A 26429-nucleotide genomic window follows, 5' to 3' on the forward strand; every position below is an offset into this window, starting at 1 on the left:
CTCTGAGCACCAGCACAGCCAGGCACAGGAACAGTTTTTTCCCTCAGGCTATCCATCTCATGAACAGTTAAAACTGCCCCCAAATAATTTCCTTTGATCAATACAACAATGTGCAATATTCAATCCATCCATTCCTACTTATATCCATATTTCATTTATATTCTTCAACATATCCTTCCTCTTCTTCAATACATCAACTGCACATAACTGTATATCTGTATATAAAATATTCTAACAACATTATTGCTCTATTGTATATTTCTCTTTTTTAATCTGTGATATTTTTTTATATAATTTTATTATATCACTGTATGTATATATTTAAATGTACATGTCTGTATGTATGTATATCCACCATTTTCCTGGGGGCCTTACTGGAGAAAGGAATGTGGGTGGGACTTCCGCCGGAAGTTGTTCTATAGCATTCCCTAGCTCTGGCTGCAGTCATTTAGACGCTGTTTACAGCTGGTAATAAGACGCGTTTCGGATGATCTGATGGTCAGCACTAAATATGGTTGTAAACGGGGTGTAAAATGTTTTGTGATTGGATCACAAAAACACATACAGAGGTAGTCAAAAACCACATTGCATCTGAGGTTTAAAACGCCATCCTGATGCATCCCTGATGGCAGCGAAGCACCACCTCTCACCAGTCAATCACCCACCGAACAAAAGTTTAAACTTACGTGCGGATTTAAAAGAAAATAACCGTCCCGTCGGACAACTTGAAAAAGCGATTACATACCCAAGGATGAGAACTTCACGGCTCTTCCTCTGCGTGTCCGTCTGATATCAGCATGCAGGGTGACAAGATGACAAGCACACACATCTGAAGCTGAACTAACACAGGTTCTCCACTAAAAACAACAGATCATTTTGCTCGATATGTTGCATTTGTGCTAAGATTAAATCTCAACTGCATCTGGGAGAAACAGCGCACCGGTTTTGTTTGCGCTTTGTCTTTATGACTATTTTGCAGTTTATTATCGTTCAGTAACACACTGGTATAGTGACTGATGTATGTCCATATGAAATCATACACACTCTCCTCAAAATCCCAACACCGCAATGAAAGAATGTATGGATGTACATCGTAACAACAGCTGTATTTACTTGACAATGGAAGTAATGCCCATATTTCTCGCTAAGCATCACGGGACATGGGAAAAAGGTGGATACATTGCATTCTCTTGCACTGGAAGCTTCTGTCACCATGGCAGATTCCTTGTATGTGTAAGCATACTTGGAAATAAAGCTCATTCTGATTCTAAATTAAAGACAGTAGCTTACATATAATACAATTATGTGTAGGTTAAAATTTAGCTGCTAAATACTTTACATTTGACTAATAAATTAATATCTTATTAAGCTTGTGAAATGAGTGTTAAAATAATAATAAAAAAGGAGTAAAAAAATGGATTAAAGTAGTTACAGCTTTGGGGTAAATGTGCTAAATCATCATGAAAATAATGTTTTAAAATGGCAAAATATGAATTCTTATTTCTTTGTTTTGGGGTGAACTATGACCCAGACAGAGGCTTCATAACCGAAAAACCAAAAAGTAATAAAGCCTGCAACAGGTTGATCAGCTTTCTCAACAGTTTTGCGGTTGAATCTCTTGGCTTAAATCCAAGTTGCATGACCGTTTGTCCGTGGGTGCTCCGTGGAATCCAGGAGGGGTTTGCCGCGGTGCATTAACTGCATTTGCTTCATCCACTTCACAGTTCTGTGGAACTTTGAGAAATCATGCTGTCAAGGACCAGATTAAGCAAAGCACAACAAGACTTTTGACAGCAACCGTGTAAATGCCATTGTATGAGGAGTGAGACTCAACTCTAGATCAAATCTATGGAGATCACACAACGTCACCTGAACTTCAACCCAGAGTGACTTACACGCTGTCGCAGGAACGTCACAGCCGCTAGACACCGAGCGCAACACCACATTACAGAAGTGAAGGCGAGACATGGAATACGAGGGAGTTGCGAGCAGTTCACGTGGAAAACAGAGAAGAAATCCATGTCTTCTTGTCGGTATAATTACGTTCCTTGCGTTTGCGATTATTCTGGCGGTTGTGTTAGTGTGTACACTGAAGAAAGAACACGGCCTGAGAGAAACTGTGTTGAGCAGATGCCAGGGCTATATGGACGCCAACCCATCTGCGTCGAGGTGAGGAATTCATCCATACATTTATCAGTTTAAAAAAAAAAAAAAAACGAAAACTTAACGGTTATATGCGTATTATGCCGTAAAATACCAATAGTCTCAAAATAATTTGAAGTTCATTTAACTTTGTCATGAGCTATATAAGAGACTATAGAAACGATTTATAGGAGGAATCTAAATGTCCGAACAGGATTAAGTAAACAGCGGCGCAAATCACATGACAGCGTGGAGTTTACAGGCTGTTGAAACGCATGAACGCGTCCTGTGCGAGTGCCACCTAAAGCCTGTAACGGAATGACAAATGTTTGCATTGCAGGTGTTTTGATTTGGTCGCTGAAGTCAAAAGGCTTCGGGCGAGAATGATCAAGCTCAAGGCGATTCTATTATAAGTGTCTTCAGGATTGCCATTAACAATGTTGTCAGCCCTCTGGGCAGACCTTTAAATTTAGGTGTAGTCTTACAGAGACAATTTCTAGTTTTGTGGATCATCACATAAAAGATTTGGTTTCTAATTAAAGATAGTATATTAAAGACTATTTTTTGTTTTTATTTTTTTTATTGTTTCTCAAAAGTCTTCCGCCCCTTTAACAAATTGGTTCTGTTGCGCACATTGGAATATTATTCTAATATATCTGACCATGACAAAACCTACAGATAGGAATACACTCTGAATTGATATTGAAGATATACCACTGATCACGTATAAAAGGGGCTAAACATATATATATATATATATATATATCACCATATAGCAATCCTATAAACATCAGAGGTTTTATAACCTGCAAGACTAGAAATGTGAAGCCAGTCAAGTTATTTTCGTATGTGTATTACTTTTCATAATACACATTGTTTCAAAGCCGTCGTGATAACGCGATAGTTTTTTGAACAGGCATTACGAACCGTTATCCCTCGATTTCACGGAAAGACTCATTTGATCATGACACCAGGTTTGGATCCAGCATTGAAACAAGGAAGTAATAGCATTGGCATTATTAGTGACGAGTGTGATTCAGAGTTTTACAGTGTTACTCCACTGATGTAAGGTTAAGGTTTGGAGGGTACTGTTTATAAAATATGCATTCCTCTTCATGCTAAGAAAACAACACACTTTACAAGGCGCTTTTGGCGCCCCTCCATGGACATTTCACCCAGAAAATGGAGCTCACACATGGGCTGCATTCCACTTCACTTTTAATATCCACTGGCTAACTCCCCTTAGCACTTCCCCTCAGGGATATCCCCGCAGCCATTTTGGAAGTCCATTCCACTTCATTAAGTGGGTGAGGGAAGTTTCTGTTGACAGTCTCTCAAACCCTGGAATCTGACCAAGGGAGCAAGTCTACTCTGTACACTTCAGCTTCAGGCAGCTCCATATCCCACAATGCAACTCGATTGTGACAACAGCAGATTGCACTTCAATAACCCCACCCCCACACAGCTCTAATGATGATGGAAGTGAAGTTAGATCAATTAAGCAGTTTAGAAAATGTATATTGAGATTTAACAGCATAATATTTGTAGCTACCTTAAACTGTTTATCACACAGTTATAGCCTATGTGTTCATTGTTATGTTAACATTTTAGTTTGTGTAAATCTTGATTAATCCTTTCTAACAGTTCATTCTAAAGAAAAAAAAAAAAAAAAATGGATGTCATTGAATTTAGCGGTAGGCAATTTTTTTTTTTAACCCTGTCCATGTTTCTTAAATTCTCAGTCTCATGTGAAGCCCTGTCCACTGATAGATGAGCCCACGCTGCACACATGGATATTTAAATATCACGATATACATGATATAGCAGACTATCTATTGATTGACACTTTATATCGTCGCCACGATATACACTGCCTGGCCAAAAAAAAAAGTTGCATACACTAATATTTAGTTGGACTGCATTTAGCTTTGATTACGGTGCGCATTCATCGTGGCATTGTTTCGACAGCCTTATGCAAAATCACAACATTTATCTCCATCCAGAGTTGCATTAAATTTTAATGGACTATATTATTATTATTATTGTTATTATTATTATTAGGGCCCAAGCACTGAAAGAGCAGAGGCCCTATTGTTCTTCTAAGGATTATTAGGGCCCAAGCACTGAAAGTGCGGAGGCTTTATTGTTCTTCTAAGGATTATTATTGTTTTATTATTATTATTATTATTATTATTATTATTATTATTATTATTAGGGCCCAAGCACTGAAAGTATAAAGACCCTATTGTTCTTCTAAGGATCATTATTATTCTTTTTTCAAGGTTTTTTTGTACTTTTGGGTAGGGATGCACCGATACCACTTTTTCTCTTCCGATCTGATTCTGATATCAGAAATCTCAGTATCGGCCGATACCGTTTCCAAGCCGATACCAGTGTTGTTTTTTTGCATAATCAGTTTAGAATATCTTTACATTGTTGTGTGGAAATAATTGGGAGTACTCTTTAATATGTTAAGAAACACAAACCTCTAACTACACAGTATTTCAATATAAATGTATAGCTTATTAAGAAACACTTTATTATTAACTAGTATACTGGATAATGTAGCGGCAAAATTAACAGTAATTCCAGTCTTCAAGTCTTCAGTAGAAAAGACACCAGTGTTTTATTCACTGCCTTTTATTTATTGCCTTTTTTTTTTATTTTATTTTTTTTTTAATGTTTCAACTTGCATCTGGACTTTAAAGGATTCAGATCTCTTTTTTGTTCAATTTAGTTGTAAGACATCAGTCCACTTTTCATTCACACAGTTATTTTTTGGACCCCATTCAACTTAAATATTGTTATACATTGTAAACAAATACTAATGATGACAATATTAATAATAATAATAATAATAATAATAATAAATTGTTATTAATATTATTATTATTGACTTTTAATTTTAAATACAACAGTAATATATTTAAATTGTGCACTTTTTAAACCCTCATGCTTTTATTTTGACATTCTAAACTCTCCAGGAAGTCCTGTGTGTGTCTGTTTGTAGGCAAGTTCACAGTAGTTTAATTCCGTTCTAAATGCATATTATAAGTGAACCAAACTATTGAGCATCTACATCTGAGATGCTGTTGAGTAGCACTCAAATATTGCGCACCGCTGTGAAGGCTAAAAATAGCCGCGAGTGCATCACCAGCCTGTGCGTGAATTTGTGTCAACAGAGCAGCACCATTCACTAATGCGCTGTGCATACTATATATTTACTTATTAAACACAAATACTATGTCACGGTCATAGCGCCACCAATTGACAGCAGGAAGTATGGCAGTTTTAACAGACTTCGAAATAGCCCTCTTTTGTTTACATTAATGCCTTGAAAATTCTTTAGAATAATGTCAAGACACTGCTGATATAAATTTGTAATGGGATATTTGATATCTTAAATACTGTTGCCATGGAAACACATTCATTGTTATTTCTTTCTTCCTATATTTGGGTGTTTTGAGGCCCTTTGTATGCTTAAAATTTCATGAAATTTTGCACACATCAGAGTCTTTGGCCATTAATTCTGGGCAAGTTCACACGTGTGGGGGCTCTGTAGCGTCTGATGAAGAGCATGTAGCTCGAAACATCACATTTATTTCTGTGGTGAGCTCATAACATTTTTTGGGAGCAACAGTGTGCTGACTTTCCTGGAGTTTTTGTGGACGTATGTTTTTGGTCATGCACCTGTATTCATTATATTGTTTGGATGTGCATGCTTTCTATGACTTTTGGGGCTCTGTAGCGGCCCCTTTAAAATGGGCATGTAAGACGGCCTCTGTAGCACTCCCATTTTCACCTACAGTCATCAAAATTGGTACATATATAGTTCTCATCAAGCCGGACAACTTTCTTAATTATAGTTATTAGCTCTGCCAAACAGGAAGTCTGACATTTTGGATTCTTTTAATATTGCAGTCTCTGAACTTTTAAATACTCCTAGGGGATTCATTAGACTGTCACCACATTTAGACAACTTTATGACAAGACAATGAAGTGTACAGATTTTTTATATATCTACTGGTGTTACCATGGCGAGGCATTAAATTAATGTTGAAAAATGGGAAACATGAAGTGTTTCATGTCTTTTGTGTGCAATGTGTGATTTAGATCAAAATTGAGTTGTATGTTTAGTCTTGGGGGCTAATCACATGGATGTGACTATTTTGGGTCACTGTCATAGCACCACCACCTGGCAGCAGGAAGTGTGGCTCTTACAACAGACTTTAAAATAGTCCTCTTATATTTACCTAAATTGCTTCAAAATTGTTTAGAATAATGTCAAATGCCAAATGCATGTATTCACCCTGCATTGTTTTCTGAAAGCCACCGGTTGGAAATGGACCCGTGGTGCTTGGGCCTGTCATTGCTGCTTGCAGCCATATTTAATCTTGCTGTGTGTGTGTTTGTGTGACTTGGCACTATAGAGTTCTTGATGATTGAAACTATGGCAACGGCCTCCCCTGAAACCGTGAAGCGAGCACCGCCTTGACAGCACAAAACGCTTCCACTATGACAGAAATGGCAGCCGCACGGTGCTTTTTTTTTTACCACTTTCCTAGTCCAGTTTGTAACGGCCTTTAAAAATAAAATTAAGTCACTGTGTTTTTGCTGGTGTGTTAATCATAAAAGTTGGCATGAGCGATTCATTGATAAAGTATTTGCTTACACATATTTTAAGGAGGGACACAAAAAGCACTGATTTTGTGGAATGACCCTTTTTACTAGTGAGGTCAATTCTCACAAGTTGCATATAGCCACACACACCACACACACACTAGACTTGCATTTCTATCTTATCAAAAAGGTGAAAAAAAATCTATAATCTAATATGTAAATAACAGGTGCTTGTGCTTTTTTCAGTGGCAATGACTGCGAGAGAATATGGAGCATGTTTGAACAAGCCTATGTAGGAAAGGACCCATGTGATGTCCCTCCTGAAGCTTATGATCCTTTGATAAAGTCTGTTCAACAAAAAGTACCCTGCAATGAAGTGAGTGGCACACAGTGGCATTCACGCCTGAACATGCACCTGTATATAGCAACACATGTCATATTTGTTATATTTGTGTACAGAATATATTCTGGAGCAAAACAAATGACATGGTCCATGCATTGACAAAGAACAGAGACTGTTTGATGACTTTGGAGGACACGTTGTTGGGCTTCATGTTCAATAAACTTACCTGGTGTAGCAAGAATGGAAGCAAAGGTAAGACTCACAACATCTGTTAAAATGAGAAGGTTATGTGACATGACCACTAATGATGCATAATGCGCTTGATCATGCATTTCTTTATTATTATTATTTTTTTTTCTTATAATGTTAGTAAAGGTGGCCATTTTCTACCCTCTCACTGACCCTTCCTTCTTATTACTGGATGGACCAAGTTTCTAAACACCCAGCAGGTGTCATTGACATGTAAATATGAATGGACATGTAGAAAGTTGGAGATGTCCAGATTCATAACGAGTCATTGTTGCAGTTTAGTTTTAATAAAAGGACGTTTTGAGTCCTGAAAGTTAGAGTATAGTGCTGGAAACTTTTAGAGAAGTCCAGGAGACTTGGATAAAGCTTCAGCAGGATTCTTAAATGTATAGTTATATATTCTTTAATCTAACTGAGCTAATGATATCTTTAACCTACTACTAACTTCTGAAGATAGAGGTGGAAATTTCAGCGTTACTTTCACATCTTTGGACCTGACAGCTCTTGCTTCAGTTCTACTTAATATGCCTTCTATGAGCTGGTTTTTGTTTTCATAAAAATAAGAATAATATGTAAATTTTTCTGCCCTATTGAATAGACCTGAGCCCAGCTTCTTAAAGATCGATCTTATTTGGCAAGCGTTCATTGTTTTAAAGTAGAGTAAATATTTTTGTATGTGTACGTTTGTCTGGTTTTAATTTCTGAAACAACATATAGTATACAGATTATAATAGACGTAATGACGTATTTTTCGTCATTTATTTTAATGTTTTGCACCGTACAATGCAGCTGATGATATTGGTAGGCCTAGACATTTTAGTTTATGGGGTAGCTGACACGCAATACTATAGGAAGTTGGCATGTCCTGTGGAATAACATGCATGCTATCCTCCATCTAAATAGCATTTTTAACCTCATCGTAATTGGGATACTACATAAATACATTTAAAAATTCACTTGATACACTATAGAACTATTTAAAATGAACTAGGGAATTTCAAAATGTGCTTAAAATGCTGACAATCTTAAAAGAAATGGTGACCATTTACAATACTTTGACTTGCTGCTTATTGCTTAAATTCTAACTTTAAATCTTGATGTGTCATTCATTTGATTGCATTAGTCATTCTAAAGAACAGCATGGAAACATGGCTTAAAGTTTGTAGGGTGGGTAAAACCAGAATGTTAGGGTGTGTTGACTCATTTAAACATTTGTCATGTGCCTTTTTTTTCTTCATATATTTAATTTTTTTTTACTCAGATTTGAGTAACTGCCATTGCCAGTGGGTGAAGTCTCTGAATTCTACTAGCCATTTAACATAACAGTGAAATAGAAATGGCTAAAGAGATTCATACCTAGGTATTGCATTCACAGAAGACTCAGAAAGTGATTGAATCAGAAACAATAACCACCAGTCAAAGAATGAGAACCATCACAGAGAAAAGGGGATAGACCTAGTTTGCATTGACACACACACTCATTTATGAGGACAAATAGGATGCAGCCATTGGTAGATGATTGCACAGAATTATCATACCAGATACCTTGAAAGCCTGATACAGTGTATGTCAACTTAGTTTTTCATCCAATGTTTTGGGAAAGTAAGTAGATCAACTGATGTTTTCATGATCTATACATTTGCAATCCAAAAATAGTATTCAAAAGTCAATATTAGTATTATATCCATTATTAGTTTTCAAAGTACATTGACCTCTTTTATTTGTAAACATCAAGGAATATTTAAAGGGATAGTTCACCCCAAAATGAAAATTCTCTCATCATTTACTCCCCCCCCTCACGCCATCCCAGATGTGTATGACTTTCTTTCTTCTGCAGAACACAAACAAAGATTTTTAGAAGAATATCTCAACTCTGTAAGTCCATACAATGCAAGTGAATGGTGATCAGCAATTTAAAGCTCCAAAAAGCACATATATGCAGCAAAAAAATGAATCCATAAGATTCCAGTGGTTAAATGTCTTCAGAAGCGATATGATAGGTATGGGTGAGAAACAGATAAATATTTAAGTCCTTTGTTCTATAAATCTCCACCTTTGACCAGCCCCAGCCAGTAGGTGGGTGGATGTGAAAGTGACGGTGTAAATTTACAGTAAAAAAAAAAAAAAGGACTTAAATATTGATCTATTTCTCTCCCACACCTATCACTTCTGAAGATTTGGATTTAATCACTAGAGTCTTATAGATAATTTTTATGGCACCTTTACGTCCATTTTGGACCTTCTGAATTCTGATCACCATTCACTTGCATCGTATGGAGCAACAGAGCTGAAATATTCTTCTAAAAATCTTCATTTGTGTTCTGCAGAAGAAAGAAAGTCATACACATCTGGGATGGCATGAGGGTGAGGAAATGATGAGAGAAATTTCATTTTTGGGTGAACTCTCCCTTTGATGATGCCTTTGAGTATTTGTGCAACTTAGACAATACACAATAAGCCATTTACTCATGTCATAATGTGACCTTCTCTGCCATCAGAAACATTCACCACAGGTTGTCCTGGTTGGATGGAGTGTATTAATCCAGTGCACTCTTTTTGGACTAGGGCCTCTGCTAACGTAAGTAGATGTCTTCTTGCACCTATTTAAAAAAAAATATTGATAATTTTTCTCACTGCAAAGCAGTCACAAAATTATTTAATTGTGGATATCTTTACCTACTGTAAACAAAGAAACAAAGATAGAAGTATTAATAATCAGGGCAGGGTATCAATACAGATTTCCTGATTTGATTCAGATTCATTTGGTTATATTTAAATTATAATGTCCACTTTGTTTACATATGAAAAAAAAATCTCTCACAGCTAATGCTGTACTATATACAGGGAACCTTCTAACTTGGAACATTGTAAAATTATTTACATATATTTTACAAAATAACAATATGGCCCAAACTATGGCAGTCAGTGGCTATTTATTGAACAGATATGATAATCAATACAACCAAAACTGAAGTAAACTTTAAAGTAAAACATTAATCTTAGGATTTTAAGAATCGATATAATTTGTGATCATTAAAATGAAGATTAATCAGAAAATCGAAATTTACCCAAACCTGTCTGCAAATTCTTAATCGTTCTTGTTAGAGGTAGTTTTGCTCTAAACATAAGTAACCATGTTTCAGTTCGAGAAAAATTAAGACTTTTAGGATGCTAATGTTAGGAGGGTACTATTCATTATTATTATTATTATTATAAAGTCACAGGTGTACCTTATGGCATATTCATATATTTATCGCTTTCATATAACCACATACACAAACACATTTCATTCACCTAAACAGAATAGAACTGCAGAGTGGTTATTGTTAATATTAAAAAGAAAGGGTGCAAAGCTCCTTCATTTATTGAGCCCATAGTTTTAGTTGCTGCAGTCATGTTTCCCATAAGTCACAGTATGACAGTTTTCTAACTGAAACTAAAACTAAATTCTTTCTCAAGCACAAGAAAAGAATCACAACAACAGGAAATTGTGGTTTGTTGCTGACAAAGAGAGCAGTTAATGTTATGATGATGATTATGATTATATACATACTGTATAAAGTTAATTTAAATATAATATACATCCCTGCTGACAAGGCCAACTTAATCACGTTGCAATTCCCTCAATTCTCTAAATGTTCTGTGTGAAGGCGAGGAGCAATGATACACAAGTCCGTGCTATGCAGAAGTCTTTTTTGCCAAAACACCTGCATGCACATAAATTCTCCTCCCCCTGGCACAATTGTTTTACTTCAAGTTTTACCATGGTGGTTTAACCTCTCATACTCTGCTGCATATTTTGGCTGCTGCTTGCAATTTTTCACACCCAGATTTTAAAAAAGCAGACCACACGTATAGTGACTAATTGCAAAATATTAGTCTAATTTTACATATGTATGTACAACGGGACCATGCGTTGTCCATGTGTTGGCCAAGCGCTCGCGTCTGCGTTTGCGTACTTGCGTGAAGTATGTTTTGGCCTTAATGGTGACTGCAAATGAAAACAAACAACATCAACAAAAAATAGAGCTAAACCTCTATTTATTCTAAATAACAACTTTTGCACACATGAAAAAAAAAAACATTATTTTAATGAGTGTAAGCCCCCAGTTTTTCGAAAACACGCACACACACGCGTACACACGCACAATACACCTGATGCATATCCCTATTTTGACTGGATGAAGTGCTTAACCAGAAGCTGGGTTATATTAAGCCAGTGCTGGGTATGACCATAATGACCCAAACATCTTTCAAATTTCCCAGCATAACGACCCAGCACACCTTTTTTAGCACACTAGCATTTTTTAGAGTGTATACTGTATATAATATTTAGTAGTCCTCTTAACCTTGTTTTTTCACAGTGCTGATAAATGTTTCAGAAAAACTCAGAATTAGTGTTTGGGTTGAATAGGAACAAAACATAAAAATAGGTGGAAAGAAAGAATTGTCCATAAAAACACAAGCAGTTTTGTCTGTAGTTATATTGTCCAACAGCTGTGTATGATTTGTTTTGATTTGAATCTTTTTCAGTTTGCTGCTACTGCCTGTGGAAATGTGTATGTCATGCTTAATGGGTCCATCAATTCTCCTTTCAACCCAGAAAGGTATCCAATACATTATTTTGAGTGTTACAGTTAGATGGGTCTGTTCCTTAAACCTCATATGGTCTTCAGTCATTTTTGACCGGAATCATGTTTTGCTGATTTAAAAAAAAAAAAAAAAAAATGTTTTCTTTTATCTGAGTGGTACAAGACTGTAGTGACTGTTCCTCAACATACAAAGAAAGTGGTCGTAAAACAAAAGCGACGCCTTTGGTCTTTGTAGTCAAAATTGACCGATCATTGAAAATTAATGGGAAGGACCATAACACAGAGCATTTTTTTTTATCTGTCAAATACGATCAATAAATCAGCCACAATGCAGAAAATAAAGGGCAAGACTACAAAACATCCAAAGTGCAAAACATACACACCCACTCACACAAAAATGATCTGGTGAGGCTATAATAAAGAGCAGCTTTTAAAATTTGTTAAATAAAACCAATAAGTCACAATTCTAAAAACACAATCAGAAATGAGTGGGTGAGACAATAACACAACCACAATGCAGAACACATGCGCACACTCACTCTCTCTCTCTCTCTCTCTCTCACACACACACACACACACAGAAATAAACATAACAGCACTGTCTTCAAGAGACATTAAAACCAGTATGGTGTGCAAAAAAATGCAAAACAGCCATCTGCAAGATAAATGCCATCATGATTACACACTGCCATGAATGCATAAAGACATTGCATCATTCTTTACAGTTCTTACTGTTTTATTGTTTACTGTTTGTTCTTTTTTTTATGCATTTATTGTTGTTCATTATTGCTTTTCACCTCATTGACTTGAAAATATTTGCAAAATAAATTTTTACTATAGAAAGTTTGAAATTGCAAAATGTTTACTCTGATTCATCTGTTTTATTCTTTGAATTTTGACAATTTTGCAGTTAATTTCTGTTAACTGCTAAAACTGACACTTCAGATAAATTTTAAAATGCTGAACTTTGACCAATAATAAGTTGATAATGTCTAAATATATATCCAAATGCATAACTTGTGATAAAGTATAAAATTAAGTTACAAAATGCAATCAGACTACACAGTAGGTGGCTGCATAGAACACTGCAGCCATCTACTGGCTATTATTGTAACAACATTATTTCTAGTCATGTTATTTATATTTTGCATCCAATATATGTCACATTCTCATATTTTCTTCAAGTTTCAACGTATAGAAGTGTAGGTTTTACTGTACTAAAGTTTGATAAATGTGCTTATTTGCATATGCAACTTAATGAGAAATTTACATGTAAATAAGTTCCAAATAGCATTCATTGCCAAAAGATGTGCATCATTTTATTGTTATTACTTCAGGAAAGAAATAATTGTATCATTATCATCATCATCATCCAAAAAAAAAAAATCAAAAAAAAAAATGACACTTTCGCTCTTTCTGGTCAAAAATGACCGGGAGAACCAAAGGTAGGGCTCATTTATGAAGACCATAGGAGGGTTAAAGAAATAGTTCATTATTCATTATTTACTTGCCCTCATGTCATTCCAAAACGTTCTTCCCTGAAACACAAAGTGAGATTTTGGGCCGAATGTCAGAGCTGCTTTTTGCCATACGAGTGGATGGTGATTTTTAGTAACAAGTTCCAAAAGGCTAAAGAATACCATGAATGTACCAGAAAAGTAGTTCTTACAACTTGTGCACTATATTCTGAAGCCATACAATAGCAGAAAATAGCACTTTTAGACCTGTCGTGTCAGGTTGGATGTCACTACTAATTCCAGAAAGTTAAAATATATGCACCAACCCTAAATGAGTTTTAGATCTGCAGCAGAGGAGAAGAGTATAAGTGAATTATGACATATACTGCATTTCAGTCTGTTCCTTCCACAAAGGTATTGTATGACTTCAGAAATCTGTCATATTGACTAATTTCATTATAATTTAATGATGCTTGGAAATAGGCAGCGCTGCAGTTTTAATCATCTTTTAAGCTTTATAGAATGTAATAATGTCTTTTAATGTTAATACAAGTTATTATAAATGGCTTATCTATGGTTTACAGTGAAGAAATTATGTGGATTCTTTTCTGAAATATCAGCAAAACAAGTTTAATCTTGGTTCAGTGAGCCTGTATGATCATGTCGGACATTTAACAGGTTGATGAATACACATTCTCACTGTTTAACAGGCTTCTAAAGCCTAAGAAATGTGATATGTAAAAATAAAAACTATCACTAGAAATGCAATGTGTCTTTACTGCTTAAATTATTAACCCACATACAATAAATAATAATATTCTTACTTCAATATGATCATATTCCATATCAAAACTTAATAACAGCTGTTTTCAATTGAACAGTATTATTTACTGCATTCAAACTAAATGCAAAGACATAATTTTAGCAGTATGACATTATTTTTATTCACTTATCCTTTCACAAACAGTAGTCCATGTGCTGCAGTGGTGGAGACGGGATCTGTTCCTCCTGCTATATCATATACGGTGATCTTGATCAGATAAGATCATTGTTAGATCATATTTGACCTCATATCTGTCACAACGACAGCATTTTGGAAATTAAAAAAAGCAGTCTGCAATCAGAATATATGTAATTTCTTTGTAAAAAAGTTCATATCAACCAACAGCTGCTGCGGGTCAATTGTGTCTAATAGAGCAGTCGCAATAACTATGACGGTGACCCATGAAATATCATCATCATTTATGTAAAATCCTGAGTTTTTCTTGATGCAACGATCTGGTGGAAATTTTAAGCCCCACTCTCCAATAATCTGTGGGAAACTGATTGGTTGACAGACGTTTTAAGGTGTGCAAATATTTTCCAGTAAATGCACAGCTATGAAGTAGTTCCACGTCTTGACCGCATAACGATTCCATATCACTTCTCCAAATTATTTCACTTATTTCAAAGAGCCGTGCAGGCCAAAATAACCAATTAATACAAAAACATTGGTTAAGTACATCAAAAAAGAATGACAAACAATGTCTATAATATCTTACATTTCTATCAGGAAGACTTGCAGACTTGAGTGAAATTCAAGATGACATTTATTTGATGAATATAAAACAGAAAATGTAATGTCTTTCTTTGGCGTAAGCCCCATCTGGTGGTCCAAAGAAGTTGTACTGGGAACCGTCATATCCTGCCGGAGATAGGAGGCAGGGGCGAGGAGCCTACCCCCATGCAGGAAAGGACTCGACCTGTGATGGTGGGGTGGAGGAGGTTGCCGTGTTAGCACAACTGAAACAGCAATGTGATAATGTGAGCAGACTTATAAAGCAATCACATTTAAAAACCAATGTGATTGGCTAGGAGTTACTTAGCTAATGGTGCGATGATGTACAGCTGCTAGTCTTCCCGTTAGAACTACACTGCGCTTACATTTATTTCAATTTCGATTGAAAAGCGCCCTCACGCTCCCTCTCTTTCACAATTGTCTCACCCACACTCACACACGCTGACATTAACAAACACATACCAGTGGTGTAGTCGTGGCCATACACATGTACAGTTGAAGTCAGAAGTTTACATACACTTAGGTTGAAGTTATTAAAACTAATTTTTAGCATGACAGTAATTTTTTCAACAATTGTTTACAGACAGATTGTTTCATTTTTAATTGACTATATCACAATTCCAGTGGGTCAGAAGTTTACATACACTAAGTTAACTGTGCCTTTAAGTAGCTTGGAAATTCTAGAAAATTATGTCAAACCTTTATACAATTAGCCAATTAGCTTCTGATAGGAGGTGTTCTGAATTGGAGGTGTACCTGTGGATGTATTTTAAGGCTTACCTTCAAACTCAGTGCCTCTTTGCTTGACATCATGGGAAAGTCAAAAGAAATCAGCCAAAAAAAAATTGTGGACCTCCACAAGTCTGGTTCATCCTTGGGAGCAATTTCCAAACACCTGAAGGTGCCACGTTCATCTGTATAAACAATAGTACGCAAGTATAAACATCATGGGACCACGCAGCCATCATACTGCTCAGGAAGGAGACACAGTCTCCTAGAGATGAACGTAGTTTGGTGTGAAAAGTGAAATCAATCCCAGAACAACAGCAAAGGACCTTGTGAAGATGCTGGAAGAAACAAGTAGGCAAGTATCTATATCCACAGTAAAACGAGTCCTATATCGACATAACCTGAAAGGCTGCTCAGCAAGGGAGGTGTCACTGCTCCAAAACTGCCATAAAAAAGCCAGACTACAGTTTGCAAGTGCACATGGGGACAAAGATCTTACTTTTTGGAGAAATGTCCTCTGGTCTGATGCAACAAAAATTTAACTGTTTGGCCATAATGACCATCCTTTTGTTTGGAGGAAAAAGGGTGAGGCTTGCAAGCCGAAGAACAGCATCCCGACCGTGACACATGAGGGTGGCAGCATCATGTTGTGGGGGTGCTTTGCTGCAGGAGGGACTGGTGCAATTCACAAAATAGATGGCATCATGAGGAAGGAAAATTATGTGGATATATTGAAGCAACATCTCAAGACATCAGCAATGAAGTTAAAGCTCAGTCGCAAATGGGTCTTCCAGATGAACAATGACCCCAAGCATACCTCCAAAGTTGTGGCAAAATGGTTTAAGGACAAAAAGTCAATGTGTTGGCGTGGCCATCACAAAGCCCTGACCTCAATCCAATAAAAAATGTGTGGTCAGAACTGAAAAGCATGTGTGAGCAAGCAGGCCTACAAACCTGACTCAGTTACACCAGTACTGTCTGGAGGAATGGGCCAAAATTCCAGCAACTTATTGTGAGAAGCTTGTGGAAGGCTACCCAAAACATTTGACCCAATTTAAACAATTTAAAGGCAATGCTACCAAATACTAGCAAAGTGTATGTAAACTTCTGACCCACTGGGAATGTGATGAAAGAATAAAAGCTGAAATAAATCATTCTCTCTACTATTATTCTGACATTTCACATTCTTAAAATAAAGTAGTGATCCTAACTGACCTAAGACAGGGAGAGTTTTCTACGATTACATGTCAGGAATTGTGAAAAACTGAGTTTAAATGTATGTGGCTAAGGTGTGTGAAAACTTCTGACTTCAACTGTATATGCCGTATGCTTTCTTTTTCCCCAGGGCTGTTTGATTCTAACGACTTTTAAGGATCAATATTTGCATATACCCTCGGTATACCCACTTGTTTTGCTGCATGTTAGTTTCTCTTTAACTGTATTGGATGCTGTTTTGTGAAACTAAAGATTCTTTGTTGTAACTGGTGCATTATCACTTGAATTCTACCTTTCCCCACCCCTGAGAACCGTTGTCACTGCCATCATCGACTGAGGGAATTTATGACAGTGAGTGGAGAGAGAGAGTCACCCTCACACTGAAACAGTATCAGGTAAAATTAATTAACAAAATATGCCAGACGTCCTGTAAAATAAGGAATTGTCCCGTAATTAAGGGAAAAATTGCGTTCTGTATGAAATCCATACGCGATGCCGTTTGTCCAGTATTTTAGCATCACACACCCAAACACAAATCGAGAGAAATGAACCTGAAACACACACACCTTTCACATGAGTTGTGTGAGATATCGGATGTTGCTTTACACGGATGCTACACTTGACAGAAACGGCTGGGGGAAAGATCAGTGACAATCAGTGGATGACTTCTGTCATGTTTTCTGTCAGAAGCAAAATAATATTGTCAAAATCATGTAGCATTCGAGCGCATGTTATTGTTTTCTAATATTGGGATTTTAAAACACCAGTAAATGCACCTATTCATGACATGCCATTACATTTTATTGCATATGTCAGAGCTCGTTCTGGAAGAGAGAGAGAGAGAGAGAGAGAGAGAGAGAGAGACACTGCATTACTGCATTAATTCTAAATAAAAGCACAGTAGTACAGGTTTAGTTAAAACACTTAACATGATTTTCTTACATTTCCCTTATGATAAACACTATTTACTGCCAAAACAACGACACTAATCCAATGAGAAATACACAATTTTCACTTTAAGCCTTTTCTCTCCCTTTCTCTCTTCTTCCTGATCGTTGTATTAAAGCGTTTTTCATTTTAAGTTTAGTAGGGGACGTTCACACTGAACGGGTTTTTGAGTCCATCCGCTCTGTTTTTGAATGTAAAGCACAGGAACGCCTGTAAATTCATTCCTACGTTTCTGTGTCATTTAAGTCCCCATTACAAGTGTGTGTGGTATTTATATTGTTTAATTTCACCCGATTACAATTTTGATAGGCTTGTTAAAAGAATAAAGATTTTTTATAATGTTACACACTTCTTTGGGCTTAAAAGTAAAATTGAATTCATTTTCTATTGCACTGTCACTTCCTCATGTCCCAAAAACTGCACGTCAGACATCTTTGACAAAAATAAATGTTAAATCATTGGATTTCTATTCCCCCCCCCACACATACAGTTAAGAGTTTAGTGTTACATTCTCTCATTAACATGTATTCATTTGTGGTAAAATTTTAATTTTTTTGTGTTTGATTTATTGCGCACCCTGTTATGTCATGATACTATGACCTTTCATTGAAGATGAAATGACATGACAACATGTTAGGAAATGACCACACTGGAAGTGTACATCAGCCATTCTGCAAAATTACTTTGAGTTATTTGAAGTTTATAACTCTATTGTTTTATTTATGTTTTCCTTTATTTTGTGGTGTTAGTCATATGTGGTCAAGCATAACATGTCCACCCTATTATGGGAAGATATATGGGAAATTATTATAATTTTAAAATTTCAATATACAATATTTATGTTAACAGAAATAAAATCATTAATATTAGTTCACAAATATGTTCCCTAGATACTGTGTCAATCACAGACCATGTATTTGCTCATTTATACATTGAATGTCCACCCTGTTATTGTCCAGCCTGATGCTGCCCATTTAACTGTATGGACAACTTGTAATTTAGCTTGACCAGTATGACTCTGTAATGATAAAACATGAAGAAACTTTTAAAAGAATGTTTTATTTTTCAAACGTTTCAAAGCCGGAATGTCAACGAATTGTAGGAATGACCCATTTACAATATGTACAGAGTTGCAGTTCTCTATACGCAGATTACGCAGTCTACAGTAACAGTAAAGTGCAGTCTATAATAACAGACACCCCCCCCCCCCACACACACACACACCCACCACTGATACATACATGCACACACAAAGCATGGTGTCACACGCTGCTGCTTAGAATTGCTTAATCTTACATCTTGCCATTTTGAAGTGATGTTACTTCTGACAAGAGCTGCAACATATACATTTAATCCCACATGTGATATCTCTCAGTTACTGAGTTTCTCTCTTTTGATAACTCAAACACACACACATGCACAAATGCACTACCTTGTTACTCCAGTAAGTGCTCCAGTAAAGCAGCGCAAGCCTCGCAATCCTCCGTTAGTAGTTCTAAAGTGATGTTTTCGAACTAGCAACAAAGGCTCGGACTGTATCAAAGCAAGACGCTGATTCCACGGAGGAAGAAAGTAGTTCCACTAACAAGAGCATTTTAGGGATGAAAATGTTTTGAGCTAAAACCCTGAACAATGTCTTTAGGTGTAGTAATCATGGTATAAACTGAATAATTCACTCCGGCCCATTGAATTATTGAAGAACAATGCACACCCGAGGTGTACCTCCACTGCGCTGTGCATCGTGGCCACATTACCACCTTGGGTGTGCATTATTTTTCAATAATTCAATGGTCCGTCGTCAATTATTCCTTATATATGAGTATATATATATGTGTGTGTGTTTATTTATCTTTTCTCTAGTACATTTGCAAGTGTTGAGGTGCAGAACTTTAACCCTGCCACATTGGACGGCCTCACTGTACTTCTTGTCACCAAGGATACTGACGTGTACGTAACCATTTTCAATGATAAATCATTAAATTGTGAATTGTAAAAGCTGAAGTGTATAATTTCTGCACCATTAGCGTTAACGAACAGTTTAACAGGCTTCAGTTTTGTCTGCTATTCATTTAAATGTGCAATTTTATGTTAATAAAAGAAAAAATCATTAATTTCATTATTTTATGAAACCAGCTATTCCATAGTCTAATATATGTTTATGCTTTGTGTTTGATCAGTTGCTATCCATTTTCAGTGGTGCTCAAATGCTGCATCTTGATGATTTACTTCATCTTTACTCTCTTTTTTTCATGTTTGTTGCAAACTGTGCTTGCAGTTACTTTTTTAGTCTTAATTTAGTCCAGTTATTTCAGTCTGAATCCTCTTCTTACCAGTCATAGAAAACCTGTGCACCCAGCTGCAAGAAGACAAATTGGCGGCTGTACATACAGCCCATTTACACTAGCTACCAACTTCTTATGAATGGCTGACTTCATTTATATTGCTTGCACTTAAGATGCAGTGGTCTTACAATAGTGACATAATTTTTACCCTTTTCATGGGAATAAAATCTAATACAAGATGGCGCCGTGGATGGCCGCCTCGGTGTGTAGCTCTTCAGTTCTTTTGTTGTTTTTGTTTGTTTGTCCTGTGTTTAGTAATATTTTTCCAGTCAGTTTTACCAGGGACGAACTGCTGAACATTCGGCAGCATATACCAGACAACCTTTTCCCAGTTTTTTAATATTCGGATGTTTTGCTGGACATTTTAGTCGGAGGCTCAGCTGTGTTGTTTAAACGTGCTAGGAGATGCAGGCAAGGGAGAAGAGCAGGCGCTCTGGTCAGGCTCCGTCAGCGTGGCTTTCGATCAGCGCTGCCGAATATTCAACTAGCGAATCTCCACACTCTTCCTAACAAAACGGACGAACTACATCTCCTCACCCGCACAAACAAGGACTTTTCAAACTCTGCTACCTTGTGCTTCACAGAAACCTGGCTGAGTGAAGCCATTCCGGACAGCGCGTTACATCTGCCGGACTTTCAGCTGTTCAGAGCGGATCGCATCTCGGAGTTAACGGGGAAAACGAGAGGCGGTGGAACATGCTTTTACATCAATGAAAGTTGGTGTACAGATGTAACAACGGTAAAGAGGATGTGCTGCCCTAATTTGGAAGTAAGCCATTCTACTTGCCGTGGGAGTTTTCCTCGTTTATTCTGGTGAGTGTGTATATCACGCCAAATGCGTGTGTGAACACAGCACTGCAACAGCTGGCTGATCAAATCACAGACACAGAACAACAATACCCGGACTCAGTTATTATTATTCTTGGGGATTTTAACAAAGCAAATCTCACACGTGAACTGCCCAAATACAAACAGCACATTACATGCCCCACCAGAGACAGGAACATACTGGATCATTGCTACACAACAATAAAGGATGCATATCGCTATGTCCCTAGAGCAGCTTTGGGATCACTGTCTGGTTCATCTTCTTCCAACCTACAGGCAGAAATTAAAATCAGCAAAGCCAGTAGTAAGGACTGTAAAGAGATGGACCAATGAAGCAGAGTGGGAACTACAAGCCTGCTTCGATTGCACGGATTGGAGTGTTTTTGAGGCTGCAGACACCAATCTGGATGAGCTCACAGATACTGTTACATCATATATCAGTTTCTGTGAGGATATGTGCATTCCTACTAGGACTTATTTAAAGTTCAACAATGACAAACCGTGGTTTACAGCAGAGCTCAGGCAGCTTCGTCAGGCCAAAGAGGATGCTTGCAGGGCTGGGGATAAAGTTTTGTACAATCAGGCCAGGAACACACTGAACAAGGAAATCAGAGTGGCTAAAAGAAGATACTCTGAGAAGCTGAAAAACAAGTTTTCAGCTAACAACCCTGCATCAGTGTGGAGTGGCATGAAACAACTCACAAATTACAGGACTCCTACCCCCAACCCTGTGGTGGACCAACAACTGGCTGACAACCTGAATGTGTTCTACTGCAGATTTGAAAGGTCCAATCTCACACCCCACACTCACTCTGACCTTCAATTCAAACACCAACACCTCTGGCAACCCCCCTCCTCCCCTTCCTGCTACTCAACCTGCACTTAAGATCTGTGAAGATGATGTGAGCTGGGTCTTTCGAAAACAAAAGACGAGGAAAGCTTCAGGCCCAGATGGCGTCTCACCAGTGTGTCTTCGATCCTGTGCTAACCAGCTGGCCCCCATCTTCACACAGATCTTCAATAGATTACTGGAGCAGTGTGAAGTCCCATGCTGCTTCAAATGCTCAATCATTATTCCTGTCCCAAAGAAACCAAAAATCACAGGACTTAATGACTACAGACCTGTCGCCCTGAAGTCTGTGATCATGAAATAATTTGAGAGACTGGTGTTGGCCCACCTGAAGAACATCACTGGACCCTTTCTAGATCCCCTTCAATTTGCTTATCGAGCAATCAGGTCTGTGGATGATGCAGTCAACATGGGATTGCATCATATCCTGCAACATCTGGACAGATCAGGGACATATGCGAGAATCCTTTTTGTGGACTTCAGTTTGGCTTTCAACACCATCATCCCAGCTATACTCCAGACTAAATTACACCAACTCTCTGTTCCTACGTCTATCTATCAGTGGATTACCAGCTTTCTGACGGACAGGCAGCAGCTTGTGGACTTTAGGAGGAACACCCCAAAACTGACCCCCCTCACCATTCTAAACAGCACGGTGGCAGCAGTGGAGTCATTCAGGTTCTTGGGCACTACCATCTCACAGGACCTGAAGTGGGAGACCCACATTGCCTCCATTGTGAAAAAGGCCCAGCAGAGGTTGTACTTCCTTTGCCAGCTGAGGAAGTTCAACCTGCCACAGGCGCTGCTGATACAGTTCTACTCAGCAGTCATTGAGTCTGTCCTTTGCACTTCAGTAACTGTCTGGTTTGGTTCAGCTACGAAATCAGACATCAGAGGACTTCAAAGGACAGTTGGGACTGCTGAGTGGATTATTGGTTGCCCCCTGCCCCCCTTCAAGAACTATACACTTCCAGAGTTAGGAAAAAGGCTGGAAAAATCACTCTGGACCCAACTCACCCTGCCCATTACCTTTTTGAACTGTTGCCTTCTGGCCAACGCTTCAGAGCTCTGAGCACCAGAACCGTCAGGCACAGGAACAGTTTTTTCCCTCAGGCTATCCATCTCATGAACAGATAAATTGCCCCATTGAGCAATAACTATGTGCAATACACAGTTTAGTCTTTTTTTATATTTATCCAACACATCCAACCTCTTCTGCCATTTCATTCCTCTGAAAAAAAAAAGACATTTGCAATGTACATAACAGATTGTATTTGCACTGTACATAACAGATAACAGATTTGTATTAGATTTGCACTACGTATGTGTATGTGTGTATGTATGTAGAGTATGTGTGTGTCTGTGTGTGTATGTACGTATGTGTATAATTATTTTTTATTATTATCTATATCTTGCTGCTGTTTTTGTATTGTTTTTGTTTTGTTGTACACTGGGAGCTCCTGTCACCAAGACAAATTTCTTGTATGTATAAGCATACTTGGCAATAAAGCTGATTCTGATTCTGAATTACATGACCTACTTATAGTTGTCTCTGCGTTTTAAGTCGGGATACAAGGAAGTATTTTAACATTCTCAAAATGTAACACTTTATATTAAATTACTCATTATTTTGTGTGTGTGCGTTTTGCTGGAAGCCATTTGGTAGCACAAAACAGAATATAATAGAAGCATGTAAGTGCAGCCATAAATGTTAATTGTGTAATTAATTAAAAGTTTTATATTTCTACTCGCAGGATGACATGTTCTAATAAGTCATTGATGGATCTTCAAATGCTACTCAGTTCTGGTCCTCTACAGGCAGTTACTTATACATGCAGAGTCATTCCTCAGTAAGTAAACAGTGATCATGAAAAGACAAAGTGTAAATGCCCTCCCAAGGCTTATTTAAAACAGATAGCAAGCCGATCACTGAGGTGTTTTCAGTTGCAAGACTTGACTAGGCAGAGTGTAAATGCACTTGTTTGTTCCAAACGGAACTATGTATAGCCCACCGGAAAAAAAAAATATGTTTATCAAGTGACTGTGCAAACTGACGCAAATTAAACTGAACATTCGGCATCACATGATGTTGAACGTCCAGTAAAAGTCCTTATCCTCAGTAAAAGTAGTATCCATACATTCGCCCACCAGTGCTGACTCTGATTATTTGGTTTTAAGAATTAACACTGACGACAAAGAAACTGTGGCACATAACAGCTGTTATCTTTAGTACCACAATCGTCAAAGCAATTTTTTCCACCTCCTGTTTGTACAGTAGTTCTTATGAGCCACATCAAGTGAAGCAAAATGTTGTTGCCTGGCTTTATTATGAACACGGGAGGGAACTCTGCAGCATTTACTTGGATGCACATAGTGTGGGTATAGTAGATGGAGACACATTAATGTAACACATAATTGTAAATGGTATGTGCATACCCAATTAGATCAGTCCATTAAATCAAGACCTGTGTGACCAATCTAATGGGGCTTTTCCACTGCACGGTACAGCTCGACTCGACTCGACTCTGCTCACTTTTTGGGGGTTTCCACTGTGGATAGTACCTGGTACTTTTTTTAGTACCACCTCGGTCGAAGTTCCAAGCGAGCCGAGCCGATACTAAATGTGACATCAAAACCCTGCAGATCACTGATTGGTCAGAGAGAATAGTCACCACCAGCATCACTGGATTTGCGACACGGGACATCAACCTGCTAGTTTTAAAGTTAGCAACAGCGATAGCAGTATCACTTGTTCACGCGACTTTCGAATTGTAAAAAGAAATGGCTGTGCACAAAACCACGCCGTGGTCAATAAACGAGGTGCAGACGTTCCTCTCGTTAGTGACGAACGAAACGACGCGAAATGAAAAAGACTTTCAGGAAGTGTCTCAGCTGTTGGCCGCACACGGCTACCACCGGACCTACCAACAGTGTAGGGAAAAGTAAAAAAAACTTAAGTGACTACAGAACCATCAAGGACCACAACAGCTGGAGTGATTCAAACAGAAGACAGTGGAAGTGGTTCGACCAAATGGACACTATCTATGGCAATAGACTGGCGAGCAATGGGAGGGAGAGTGCCCTGGACTCGGCCACGGCGTTGATGGAGGATGGTATGTTTTGTTACGTTAACTCTATATTCTGCTTGAAAGCTTCACTTTATTTAGTTGACCAGCTACTGGAAAGCTTGCTTCTAAAACAACCAGGCCAATTTAACTGTTACAATTGTGTAAAATCACCATGCAACAACTGCTTTTTGCAGCACAATGAGCTAGTAGCTAACAGCTAACGGTCGTGTTATTGTTTATGGTCAGTAATGTTTGTGGTGCGTTTAAGATGATGTCACGGCAGTAGAGGCGGTGCAACTATGACGATCAGCCTATAATCCCACCCACGTTGAGGCGGCACTAAACAGCAGTGGAAAAGAAAGCTCAGAAAAGTAAAGTGAGCAGAGTCGAGTTGAGTTGAGTCGAACCGTAACGTGCAGTGGAAAAGTGCCATAAATATCCCTTATATCAGTGTATTTGTATGTGTGTGTTTGAAAATTTCAAGGTCTCTTACTGTATGTCCTCAGAGCAAAAGTCAAGAAATGCATTGATGACCTGGAGATTCCTTGTAGTGACTGCTGGTAAACTCGTACAGTCGTCATGGGAATGATGGATCTTAGAGGAACTCAACCAATAAACTGACAGAGGAGGACAACCTTACGTCTAGGAGGTCTATTCCCAAAATTAAAATTAAATCTGTGGGTAACTAATGTACAATACAAACAGGATAATGTGCTTGAAGAATTCTCCAACAGTATGCAAAATAACATATTTCCAGTACCATTTAATTCCAACTAGATTCGAATTTGATGATTCTATTTCTTTTTTTTTCTTCCTTTTTAAATTTGTTTTGCCATTAATCATTTCATGTGTCGAAATAACGCATCTAAAATAACAACATAACTACATTATCAGCAATGACAAACTTGCATTTTTATGGGGTACCATTCATGCCAAATTGTAACTTTTCTTTTATATGATGCATTTGATGAAGTTTTTGTTCTCTCGCTGTCTGGATTTTTAGAATTCTATTAAACTGTTTATGTTTACTGGCTTTTCTTACCCAGTGGTCATTGTTCATGTTGTACCCAGTCACGAATGGTACCCCTTTTAAGTACTCTTTTTGTTCTTAATTGGACTCTGAAGTGCGTGAAAAACTGTCTAATGGTAATTTATTGTATGTTGTGCTAAGCTTGAGGTATAGTGTGAAATTTGGTTTACAAAACATGCACTTGAAAAATGTTTTAATGTGAAAAGTTTTTGTATTGTCTGACTAAAACCTGGCTTAAACCAGATTAATATATTAGTGTAAATGAGTCTTCTCCCCCAGGTCATTGTTATAAACATGAGCCTCGCCTGAAGGGTCAAAGAAGAGGTGTTGCTACAATTTATAGTGATGTTTTTGTTTACTGAGAGATCAGGATACACGTTTTGTAGTCTTTTGAAGTGATAGTGCTTGATGTGACATCGTCTGATATAAATAAATAAATATCTTTTGGTCTTGCTATA

General features: G+C 37.6%; 1 protein-coding gene across 1 annotated transcript; it reads left to right on the forward strand.

Moving 5' to 3' along the window:
• The first annotated feature begins 1372 nt into the window (after nucleotides 1-1372).
• LOC127413750 (ADP-ribosyl cyclase/cyclic ADP-ribose hydrolase 1-like) lies at nucleotides 1373-26429 on the forward strand. Its single transcript, XM_051651171.1, has 8 exons — nucleotides 1373-2169; nucleotides 7009-7138; nucleotides 7222-7357; nucleotides 9853-9932; nucleotides 11888-11961; nucleotides 19714-19800; nucleotides 23628-23723; nucleotides 25448-26429. Exons 1-8 carry the CDS (start codon nucleotides 1967-1969, stop codon nucleotides 25503-25505), a joined length of 864 nt encoding a protein of 287 aa, XP_051507131.1. The 5' UTR covers nucleotides 1373-1966; the 3' UTR covers nucleotides 25506-26429.

The sequence above is a fragment of the Myxocyprinus asiaticus genome, chromosome 23 (genome assembly GCF_019703515.2).
Source record: "Myxocyprinus asiaticus isolate MX2 ecotype Aquarium Trade chromosome 23, UBuf_Myxa_2, whole genome shotgun sequence".
NCBI lineage: Eukaryota > Metazoa > Chordata > Actinopteri > Cypriniformes > Catostomidae > Myxocyprinus > Myxocyprinus asiaticus.

Excerpts from the sequence above, each read along its gene's own strand:
- LOC127413750 (XM_051651171.1), top strand. The coding sequence starts at position 1,967 with ATGGAATACGAGGGAGTTGCGAGCAGTTCACGTGGAAAACAGAGAAGA. Across the intron at positions 11,962-19,713 it reads TCTCCTTTCAACCCAGAAAG|TACATTTGCAAGTGTTGAGG; the intron begins GTATCCAATACA and ends TCTTTTCTCTAG. Across the intron at positions 19,801-23,627 it reads GTCACCAAGGATACTGACGT|GATGACATGTTCTAATAAGT; the intron begins GTACGTAACCAT and ends TTCTACTCGCAG.